The sequence below is a fragment of the Pseudophryne corroboree genome, chromosome 3, assembly GCF_028390025.1.
Source record: "Pseudophryne corroboree isolate aPseCor3 chromosome 3, aPseCor3.hap2, whole genome shotgun sequence".
Classification (NCBI taxonomy): domain Eukaryota; kingdom Metazoa; phylum Chordata; class Amphibia; order Anura; family Myobatrachidae; genus Pseudophryne; species Pseudophryne corroboree.
The window spans coordinates 128,689,123-128,701,606 of record NC_086446.1 but is presented as its reverse complement, the minus strand read 5'-3'; the positions used below and the strand labels follow the sequence as shown (position 1 = coordinate 128,701,606).

Below are 12,484 nucleotides of genomic sequence, written 5' to 3'. Positions count from 1 at the left end.
GTGAGAGTAATTGCTCTGCAATAACCTTTCCTTGGAGGACGCTTTTATCAGCAAATCGTCCAGATACAGAATTATATTCACCCCCTGCCGGCGGAGGAGAATCATCATCTCTGCCATTACCTTGGTAAAAACCCTTGGTGCTGTGGAGAGGCCGAATGGCAGTGCTTGGAACTGATAGTGACAGTCCAACAGTGCACATCTAAGATAAGCCTGGTGCGGCGGCCAAATCGGAATGTGGAGGTACGCATCCTTGATATCCAGGGATACCAGAAACTCTCCCTACTCCAGACCTGAGATCACCGCTCTCAGACTCCATTTTGAATTCCCTCAGATAAGGGTTTAGCAACTTCAAGTTCAAAATTGGTCTGGCCGAGCCATCCGGTTTCGGTACCACAAAATGTAACCCTTGTTTTCCAGATGAGGTAGAACTGGAACAATGACATCTGACTTTTCCAATTTTTGAATGGCTTCCTGTAGGATAACCATTTCTGACAGAAACGCTGGCAAGCTCCATATGGAGAATCTGTGAGGTAGGAGTCCTTGAAATTCCAGTCTGCACCGCTGGGACACAATATCTTGCACCAAGTGATCCAGGCCGGAAGACACCCAGACGTGACTGAAACGTCCGAGTCTCGCACCCACCTGCCCGTTCTCCAGGCTGTGAGGTCCACCATCATGCCGAGGATTTTGAGGAAACAGGTGCAGGCTTCTGTACCTGTGTACCTGTGTACCTGCAGATGCAGGTTTTTGGGATTTCACACGACCACCTCTGAAGAAAGTGGTAGGAGGCTTGGACTTTTTAGCCTTTGCGGTCCGAAAGGGGAGGGAAGAAATGTGGACTTACACGCGGTTGCCGTGGAGATCCACGCATCCAGTGCTTCCCCAAATAGATCCTGACCTGTGTAGAGTAGGTTCTCCACACGGGTTCAGTATGGTATGCCGGCGGTATGCCGGCGACCAGCATACCGGCGCCGGGAGCCCGACCGCCGGCTTACCGACAGGGTGGCGAGCGCAAATGAGCCCCTTGCGGGCTCGCTGCGCTCGCCACGCTATGGGCACGGTGGCTTTATTCTCCCTCCAAGGGGTCGTGGACCCCCACGAGGGAGAATAAGTGTCGGTATGCCGGCTGTCGGGATTCCGGCGCCGGTATACTGTGCGCCGGGATCCCGTCGGTCGGCATACTGGAGACCACCCCTCCACACTTCTCCTGGATTCCGCGTCAGCAGACCATTGGCGTAGCCAGAGTCCCCTGCGTGCTGAGACAGCCATGGAAGACGTCCTTGCATTCAGATTACCCAAGTCCTTCATGGCCTCCACTATGAAGTCCGCAGAATCCTGTATGTTACGCAGAAACAGTTAAAAGTCACTTCTATCCATAGTATCTAAGTCCTCTAGTAATGTGCTTGACCACTTTACTATGGCTTTAGAAATCCATGCACAGGCAATAGTGGGCCTTAACGCCACGCCTGAAGCAGTGTATATGGATTTGAGCGTAGTTTCTATCTTGCCGTCAGCCGGTTCTGTCAACGCAGTAGACCCATGGACAGGTAAAACCACCTTTTTTGACAGTCTAGATAAAGAAGCGTCGACTATAGGTGGGTTTTCCCATCTTTGTCTATCCTCCTCAGGAAAGGGAAAAGCAATGAGAACCCTCTTTGGGATCTGGAATCTTTTCTCCGGGTTTTCCCAGGATTTTTCAAATAACACTTTTAAATCCTTAGACGCAGGGACGGTTAGGTGTCGTATCCGTGTCGGCTTGCATAATCTGGGCAAGGGCACGTTTTTTCGGGTATATGCCAGGGGATTTGGGGGTAGTAGGGACAGAAAACGACAAAACCTCCATAGATTGCCTCAAAACCAGAGTTTCGGTCTCAGTATGGACTACCCTAGTATTATCTGGGATAACATTCCCTTAATGGAAGCCAGCCAATGTAGCTCAGATTCAGAGGACTGAGACACGACATTACATTCCTGAGTACATGGAATGGATTCCTCTGAAGAAGATACATATTCTGGCACACAAGACAGAGACCCTGGACATTATGTGCGAACTTTGCATACACACACACTGAAAAATGTCAGACACAGTTTCCCCTCAAGTACCTTTAGAGAAACACAGTTTGGAGCAAGCACACACAGCGCCCCAGTAGACAGTTATAGACTAACTGCCTGGTGCTGACTGTGTACCATTAATAGACTACACAGTAAATCACAGTCTCCCAGACTTCTACAACCCCCTGGTACCGCACAGGATAGCTGGAGTAGTTTAGTAGTTTGGAGGGGCAGCGCTCCCTGTCAGCGTCTCTGGTATGAATCTGCAAGGAGAAAATGGCGCTGGTGAGTTGCTGGGTCCGCTCTGAGGAGAAGTTCCGCTCCCAAATATGGCACGTCTTCCCGCACTTTGAATCTTTATACTGGCCTGAGGAACTGTTGCTAGCAGCGTTACCGAAGCCTGAGTGACCAGTTTTTTAGGGTATAGCGCTAGCCCAGGGCGTCCCTCACAGCGCCGCACCTGTTCTACCACTGAGCCGTCCGGAGCACAGTGTTAGTACTGTGCTCCCAACCTATTGCCGCCATGCACACCTGTTCCCCGCTAGTCGGTTCGCCGGTGACACACTCACCACCACGATCTTCTGGCACTGTTAGGGGGTAGGCAGCATGCTGCGGGAGTGAGCGGTCGCCTCTGGGGCTAACGATAATCACCCTCAGGAGCTCAGTGTCCTGTCAGCAGAGTTAGTGGTCATTAACCTTGGAGGGTTGGACATTACTCCCCCCCCCCCTAAGTCCCAAGAAGCAGGGAGGCTGTTGCCAGCAGCCTCCCTGTGCCTAATTACTCTTAGAAAAACAATAAAACCAAAGAACCTCTAGGAGCTCCCCTAGCTGTGACCGACTCCTCCGGACCCACATTTTCTAAACTGGGTCTGGTAGGAGGGGCATAGAGGGAGGAGCCAGCCCACACTATCAAACTCTTAAAGTACCCATGGCTCCTGGTGGACCTGTCTATACCCCATGGTACTAATATGGACCCCAGCATCCTCTAGGACAGTGATGGCTAACCTTGACACTCCAGCTGTTGTTGAACAACACATCCCAGCATGCCCTGCATCAGTTTTAACATGGCCAAATAGCAAAACTGTAGCAGGGCATGCTGGGATGTGTAGTTCAACAACAGCTGGAGTGTCAAGGTTAGCCATCACTGCTCTAGGACGTAAGAGAAAAGCTCTTATCAGGTCTGTCTAGGGCAGCCCCACCTGTTAGCTGCCTTACAACTTACAAACTGAGCTCCAGTGCCTGGAGGCGGGGCTATACAGGAGGCAGTGCAGTGCATCCTGGGAACAGTCAAAGCTTTAGCCTGTTGGTGCCTCAGATCAAGATCCAACTCTACACCCCGATGTTATTCCCTGTGGAATACCAGTGTACCCCGCTGCAGAAAGATATAAAAATCAATATACTGTTTTAGAAATACAGATGGAAGAGAGAACAGTTATGTGACATAAGTTTTGCAGGATTGAATATAGCAATTGTTTATATTAGACGCGAGTACAACCTTGTGAGAATGCATCATGTGCCCAGTTGGCACCCACATTTGGTGCTCCGTCATTCAGTACCACATCTGCTTTCCATGTCTGCAGCTGCTTCTTCAATGCCTATTAAGGTAAAACAAGAAAATGACCATAGACAGAAAACATGGTCACACAGGTCTGGTACAAAACACAAGGAGTGGAGTTGGCATATATTAATGTGATTAAATACAATATGGCTTAATAGATCAGATCTTATGTGACATCATCGGTAACCAGTAACCATCAGTAACAAGTAACGTGAAACTAAGAAATTAAGTCACAAATTGTGGCAGGACTGCCATAGTGATCTGTGTTACTACTGCTCAAATTCTGGGTTTTTTTTACTGAAGTCTTAGAAAATTGTAAAATGTAATCACCTGTCTACAGGAATCACTGGTTATATCCTCCTGTAAGGTCACAACATTGGGAATTGGTTTAATAGGCACCAGATCAATCCCTGAGAGAGAAAAAATGAAATCATAACATTAATTGCTTCTGAGTATGCCCCCCACATTCTCCTACCCACCCGTACTATGATCTTATCAAAATAATGTTATCCCAATTTTACTTCTGCCACTAGTTATCTGCTATTGTTTATTCCCCCACTGTTTTTTTTTCTTCAACCACACTGTCTTTTTCCTGTAATAAATAAAGAGGTATACCAGCGCTGACTGTTTATGCTAATAAACACAATTAGGCTTGTATTAATAGACAATTATTTAATATACAGGTTGAGTATCCCTTATCCAAAATGCTTGGGACCAGAGGTATTTTGGATATTGGATTTTTCTGTATTTTGGAATAATTGCATACCATAATGAGATATCAAGGTGATGGGACCTAAGTCTAAGCACAGAATGCATTTATGTTACATATACATCTTATACACACAGCCTGAAGGTCATTTTAGCCAATTTTAGCCAATATTTTTTTTAAACTTTGTGCATTAAACAAAGTGTGTTTACATTCACACAATTCATTTATGTTTCATATACACCTTATACACACAGCCTGAAGGTCATTTAATACAATATTTTTAATAACTTTGTGTATTAAACAAAATTTGTGTACATTGAGCCATCAGAAAACAAAGGTTTCACTCTCTCACTCAAAAAAGTCCGTATTTCGGAATATTCCGTATTTCGGAATATTCCGTATTTCGGAATATTTGGATATGGGATACTCAACCTGTATAGTAAACCACTATAATAAAAACATTATAATCACATAAATTGTAAAATGACAATAATATTAAAAGCCACTGTTAGCAATTACTTCCATTAGGGTTTTGAATAGAGACCCACACTTGGGTAAAGATGAATAGAACCTGTGTTCTTTTTACCAGTATAGTTGATGGAGATATGCAGTCCTTTATTCTGATCAGCTGGAGTGTCCTTTTAATGCTGAGAGTATTGGACTTCTGGAACACCAGGGTCTTATGGATATAGCACTCAACTGGAAATGCTGATGTTGTTCCAAACAGTTACAGGCTGGACACACACTACTTACCAGCGAAACGCGTTGAGTCTGCACGCTACTGACGCCACTACTGTCTGCAAAATACTTCCAAGCCACCCTGTGTATCAGGATATCATTGAAGACCAACTTTACCAATCTGCAACATCTGGACACATCAGCATTCAAAGGACATCCTAGCTGACTTAACAGAAGAGTGTTATCTCCACCAGATTTGCCTCATTGTGGTCTACCCTGTAACTGTTTGGAACAACATCAGCATTAAAGGACAATCCAGCTGATTTTCCAGGAGAGTGCTATCTCCATAAAAACCCTGGTGTTCCAGAAGTTCAATAATCTCAGCATTAAAAGGACACTCCAGCTGATGAGAATAAGGGACTGCATATCTCCATCAACTATACTGGTAAAAAGAACAAAGGTTCTATTCATCTTTACACAAGTGTGGGTCTCTATTCAAAACCCTAATGGAAATAATTGCTAACAGTGGCTTTTAATATTATTGTCATTTTACAATATATGTGATTATAATGTTTTTATTATAGTGGTTTACTATATATTAAATAATTGTCTATTAATACAAGCCTAATTGTGTTTATTAGCATAAACAGTCAGCGCTGGTATACCTCTTTATTTATTTATTTTTTTCATTAATTTTAGGGGAATTTGACCACCCCAATAGCAGCAGCTGTTGATAGCGCACCTGTGTACACAAATTCATTCTTTTTCCTGTAATGTTTACCTCCACTGATTGCACACCCTGCCATTGCACCCTACATACAGGGTACATCATACTACTACAAAAGCGTTAGTTTTCCCATATATGAACTTGGCCCTTGTATGGCGCAGCTACCACAGTGTAACCTTCAAAGTGCGCCCAACATGGCTGACCCATATGGTATACTTGTGGATGGGATGAAAATACATAGGCTAATGGTTTTTATGGAACCCTACTCTGAACTGTAGGACTATGAAATCACCCCCATTTTGTGTCATCTCTTCTAGGGGTAGACTATTCCACCCTGGGTAATCCTACGCTGTGCGCCCAAGATGGCTGCCGCACCTGGTACCTTATGAGGGTGGAATACACAACCCTTGGAAGTTATTACCCAAAATGCCTGCACCAATCCTGCATTATGCTTGTGTGTGCTTAAGGTTTTCTTTTATGTCGGTATTGCTGTATTACTCAGATCCTCTGTATTATGTGCATTGTTTTTGATATCTGTAAAGCGTCTTGCGTCCTGTTGGAGAAAGAGCGCTATATAATAAAATTATTATTATTATTAATTTGGCATCACTAGAGTTAACACTGCCTCTTAAGGAACCCGACACCTCTGCTCCATAATTCCACTCACCAATTATAAGACTGGAAACCGGCATAAACTTTGAGGAAACCTGGAGCCTGAAATATAAAGGAAAGAATAAGGGAGTTTTCCATGATTCTGTTTTCCAACACAGCTGTCAAAGTCAAAAAATATTGCAGTACACACATCACGTACAAACTCCACACAGATGGCCTCCGTGCGCGTACTTGTTCTGCCGTGCGTGCACATATTCACAATTCGCGTATGGTCGCTACCGCGGTCCTGCGCATTAGCGCGTGGTAAGGGTAATTACGGTAGAGTTTGTGATCACATGGAAAAGCCATAAAAACACATTACATATTTAATCCAAATAGTGCACAATGTACACAGTCTCCCTGCACTACACCAGCAAGTTACACTAGTTTAAATGGTATCAGAACAAAGGGATTCACCTTTACAGGATAGGAGGGGACAGAACTAGGTTATAAGGTGGTGTTGGTATCCAGTTGTAGGGTTTACTAAGGGCAATATTCCGGTGTTGGTTTGCAGAAGATCGCACGTTCCTGCAAATAGTTATGTGCAGGAGCAGAATATAAATATTAACTGTATTTACTGTACATTTGGTATGCGGCGGGAACCGAGAGGAGACCACCTGCAAGTGCACCTGGAACAGACATCGCCCACCTATTCAAACAGACCTATGACCTCTCCTGTACTGTAAATGACCATCCCTGTGTCCAATGGACATAGAGATTACAGTTTCCATTGTGTTAGGTTTTGGACTATTGTATAAAAAGCCAGCTGCATGCCCGGCCAGACACAGACTCTGAAGGTCATCTACCCTGATGACTGAGGACCGGGACGGGAAGTGCAGGCGAAACTAAAACGTATGTACCATTGACTGTAGCCATTATTCTATTGTATTGTATTGTTATTGTAACCCCCTTTCAGTAATTATATATTGGTGTCGGAACCCGGCATTTTAAATACAATCTGGTGTCGTGTCTCCTTTCCCTGTTAAGGTTATAAGTGTATCACAGTCACATGTGTAGATGCTAAGGGCTCACGGAGTATCTTTGGGTGTGTACGCACTGAGTGTACTTTGTACGGCCAGCGCAGCGTTAGTACGCAAAGTACGTACACAGTACGGGGCTCTGTACGCTAATGGTGTAAAAAGTACGTAGGCTAAGGATTGAGTACAGCGGCCGCAGCGGCTCCATTTAAAGTGTATTAAATGTCTTTTTAAAGTGTTGCTTTTTTTCCTGTATGTAAATCAACGTTTACACAGCAGACGAAACAGAGGACTTCACCTAGGACCAAGAAACTAACCAACCCCCTGCACGCCATTGTAATGCAAAGCTCCCGTCCGGTATGACTCAAGGAAATTTAAAAACTATTAGGAGTAAAACATGAACCTTCACATTCTCCTTCAGCAGCACAAATGGGAAATCCACAGCAGCCCCAAGTACCCTGAGATTGGCCTGCAGTAAGATTATCTTTCTACATCCAGGGGTGCGTGATTCTGTTAGCCACCAAGTTCAGCGCACCATGGAATACCATGGAAGAGGGGCCAGCCAGGTGAGCTAAGCTCGGCGATTCACAGAAAATTACCTTCCAGCATTCGCTTGTTGGTTATCTAGCACAGTCACATCAGGTGCGACCGGATCAGGTAAATCCAAGGCTGGTGGGGTAATATCTGATGTGACAATGCCAGGCTCTAGATAATTGCTTGCCTACAGGCCTACAGTTTTCAAGCTATTGTGACTCAGACAGCAGGGGCCTGTAATAATACTGAGATCACTATAAATACTATAACCACATGGACATGACTCTCTTTATTAAAGAGAGAAGTGCAAAGTGCAAGCTCTGCACATATAGGTCATGGATGGCCGTACATGGCCCGGACTTCCATAGGTGGGTAGGTTTGGGGGAAAAAAGTCTCCTTATGTGATTTGCAGGAAAAATATAAAATTTCTGGTTAATTCCCCTGAATGCTCATCTCCTTTATTAATAATGTCATTGCACTGTTCTTTTTTAATTAAATAACATTAAATCCTCCCTGGTTAGTTATCCCCATGCACAAAAGCATACAGTACATATGATATGGAGAGAGGGGGCTGAGGGGGGTGTACAGTACCTGTTACCCTCAGGCATAATACAATATACCGATTTACTGCTTGGGTTGCAGGTCCCTAGGCAGACCAGGCCGATCACTTTGCTTATTATTAATAAATACAGGTTGAGTATCCCTTATCCAAAATGCTTGGGACCAGAGGTATTTTGGATATGGGATTTTTCTGTATTTTGGAATAATTGCATACCATAACGAGATATTATGGTGATGGGACCTAAATCTAAGCACAGAATGCATTTATGTTACATATACACCTTATACACACAGCCTGAAGGTCATCTTAGCCAATATTTTAATAACTTTGTGCATTAAACAAAGAGTGTGTACATTGAGCCATCAGAAAACAAAGGTTTCACTATCTCAGTCTCACTCTAAAAATTCTGTATTTCGGAATATTTGGATTTGGGATACTCAACCTGTGTGTATTGTCAAATGCAATTTGCAAGACCTTTCTGTTCTTTTTGTATTCGTTTGTCTGTTATGTTCTAAGGCAGCAGTTCTCAACCTTTTTTCTCTCCCGTAACCCTTGATTAGACTCTACATTCATGAGTATCCCCTCGTCTCATAAATCCACCCCTCCCCCCATCCGTCCACGACAGAAAAGTTTGCTTTTGTTAGGTAGTAATATTCTTAGGTTAGTGAAAATAGGATTTTAATTACCTACCGGAAAATCCTTTTCTCGTAGTCCGTAGAGGATGCTGGGGTCCCATTTAGTACCATGGGGTAGATTGGTCCTTTGGGAGCCACTGGCACTTTAAGAGTTTTTTAGTGTGGGCTGGCTCCTCCCTCTATGCCCCTCCTACCAGATCCAGTTTAGAAAATGTGCCCAGGAAGACAGACATGCTTTGAGAGAAGGAAATACACAGATAGTGGTGAGATTCACAACAGCTCACACATAACAAAAATGGAAAGCCAAGCTAACCAACTTGGAACAATTCAGCAACGACTGAAACAATACTGAACCAACTAACAATGCAGGAATATGAAGCACTGGGCGGGCGCCCAGCATCCTCTACGGACTACGAGAAAAGGATTTACCGGTAGGTAATTAAAATCCTATTTTATCTTACGTCCTAGAGGATGCTGGGGTTCTGTTTAGTACCATGGGGATGTACCAAAGCTCCCAGCATGGGAAGGAGAGTGCTGAGGTTCCTGCAGAACAGACTGACCAAACTTTAGGTCCTCAGAGGCCAAAGTATCGAACTTGTAGAACTCAGCAAACGTGTTCGACCCTGACCAAGTAGCTGCTCAGCAAAGCTGTAAAGCCGAGATACCCTGGGCAGCCACCCAGGAAGAACCCACCTTACGAGTAGAGTGGGCCTTAACAGATTTTGGACACTGCAAACCTGCCATAAAAAAAAGCATGCTGGATAGTAAACCTGATCCAGCGAGAAATTGTCTACTTAGAAGCAGGACATCCAGCCTTGTTAGGATCAGAAAGGACGAACGGAGCGTCAGACTTCCTGTGACGAGAAGTTCTCTTCACATAGATTTTCAAAGCCCTCACAACATCCAAGGACTTTGAGGTAATTGAGAAGTCAGTAGCCACTGGCACCACAATAGGTTGGTTGATATGAAAAGCCGACACAACCTTAGGAAGAAATTGCTGACGCGTTCTGAGCTCAGCTCTATCCCTCATTGAAAATCAAATAACGGCTGTTGCCTGACAACCACCCCAATTCGGACACACGTCTAGCAGATGCCAAAGCCAACAGTGTGACTGCCTTCCAAGTAAGAAACTTGACGTCCACCTCCTGTAAAGGCTTAAACCAATCCGATTGCTGGAACTGCAGCACCACATTAAGATCCCAAGGTGCTGTAGGAAGCACAAAGGGTGGTTGGATGTGCAGAACCCCTTTCAAGAATGTCTGAAACTCAGGGACGGCAGTCAATTGTTTCTGGAAGAAAATGGACAAGGCCGAAAGCTGGACCTTTATGGAGCCTAAGCGTAGGCCCACATCCACACCTGCTTGCAGAAGGAGAAACCGTCCCAGTTGAAACGCCACCATAGGAAACTACTTGGATTCACACCAAGATACATACTTTTTCCAACTCCGATGGTAATGTTTAGACGTTGCTCCCTTCCCTGTCTGTATCAGAGTATCAGGATGGCCTTTTTCGGAAATGCCCTTTTGAGCTAAGACCTGGCGTTCAACCTCCATGCCGTCAAACGTAGCCGCGGTAAGTCTTGATATGCGAACAACCCCTGTTGTAGAAGGTCCTCGCGAAGTGGAAATGGCCTCGGATCCTCCAGCATTAATTCCAGAAGATCCGCGTACCAAGCCAGTCTTGGCCAGTCCGGAGCAATGAGGATCGCCTGAACTCCTGTTCTTTTTATTAGTTTGAGAGTCCTTGAGATGAGCAGAAGTGGAGGGAACACATGCACTGATTGGAACACCCACAGAGTTTCTAGGGCGTCCACCGCCACTGCCTTTTGGGTCCCCCGACCTGAAGCAGTACCTCCGAAGCTTCTTGTTGAGGCGGGAGGCCATCATTTCTATCTGAGGTACACCCCATTGACTTGTCACCACTGCAAACACCTCTGGGTGGAGGCCTCATTCTTCTGGATGGAGATTGTGTCTGCTGAGGAAGTCCACTTCCAAGTTGGTTATGTAGGACACTGCCGTCACATTGTCCAACTGAACCAGAATGGCCCGATCTCGCAGAAGATGGGCCGCTTGGAGAAGACCGTGGTACACGGCTCTTAATTCCAGAATGTTTATCGGAAGACTGGATTCCAGACTTGACCACCTTCCTTAGAAGGTTTTCTCTTGATTGCATTAAAGTGCACCCGAGAGCAATGTGGGGTAATCACCACCTCACTTACAGCAGCAGAATATTAGGGGACAATTTAGGACAGCAGGAGAAAGTTAAATTATTTGTATTTTGGAAAAGTAAAATGTTACAGCTATTCTTCCGCGTTCCACGAGTTCATTTGCGGGCCGACTCCTTCCTCCATCCGCGGCTGCGTGACCCGGCATCCTCCAAGAGCGACAGCGCATGTGCTGGAGGGACGCTGAAGAGAGGCTTCTTCTGCCATTACTGGCATTGTTTTAAAGTACCCCCGACCCCCATGGGTATGCGTACCACAGATAGGGAACCGCTGTTCTAGGGGTTCGTTTCTGGGCCTAACCAGACCAGTATTTTTTTAAATAAAAAAAAATAAAAGGAGAGCTATGGTAGACTAACCATGGTTAACACTCTTTCTGCAAGGTACATTGGGTTGCACAGGGAAAACATCGGGGTGTAGAGGGGATCTTGATCCAGAGGCACCAACAGGCTAAAGCTTTAGCTGTCCCAGGATGCACTGGGGCCTCCTCTATAACCCCGACTCCAGGCAATGAGAGCTCAGTTTTGTTAACCAGTCCAATGCAGGAGTAGGCAAGAGAGAAGTCAGATGTTAGTCACATAGAACCACATTCTAACGACAGGAGAAGGTACCAGCGGCTAATGCCATACAAACCCATAGAAGCTAGGTGCGTCAGGGTGGGCGCCCTGTGGAACCCAATGTGCCTCACAGAAAGAATGTTAACCTTGGTAAGTCTACCATACCACTCCTTTTCTGCAGCAGGTTACATTGGTTTCCACAGGGAAAACATCAGGGATGTCCTAAAGCAGTTCCTCAAGGGAGGGGACACGACTTAGCGGATGTTAGAATCCGGCGTCCAAAGGAAGCTTCCTGGGAGGCGAAGGTATCAAAGGCATAGAACCTAAGAAACGTGTTCACTGAGAACCACCTAGCCGACTTGCACAATTGTTCTGCAGACGCGCCACAGCGGGCCGCCCAAGAAGGTCCAACAGACCGTGTAGAATGGGCATTAATAGCAGCAGGAGCTGGGAGTCCAGGCTGCGAATAAGCTTGTGCATTGACCATTGTAATCCATCTGGCCAAGGTTTGATTATTTGCAGGCAAGCCACTTTTGTGGAGACCAAACAGGACAAAAACGGTATCTGATAGAGGCAGTCCTCTCAACATAGATACGGAGAGCTCTAACCACATCCAAAGAACG

General features: G+C 45.3%; 1 protein-coding gene across 2 annotated transcripts in view; it reads right to left on the bottom strand.

Annotated features, from left to right (window-relative positions):
* FTSJ3 (FtsJ RNA 2'-O-methyltransferase 3) overlaps window positions 1-12,484 on the bottom strand; it is a 282,573-nt gene that overhangs the window by 184,029 nt on the left and 86,060 nt on the right. For both annotated transcript variants that reach the window (XM_063958469.1, XM_063958468.1), the window contains exons 4-6: window positions 6,392-6,438; window positions 3,941-4,020; window positions 3,548-3,647 (exon numbers count right to left, since the gene is read on the bottom strand). In XM_063958469.1, the coding sequence (XP_063814539.1) occupies window positions 3,548-3,647; window positions 3,941-4,020; window positions 6,392-6,438 (227 nt within the window). The remainder of the gene's footprint in view (window positions 1-3,547; window positions 3,648-3,940; window positions 4,021-6,391; window positions 6,439-12,484) is intronic.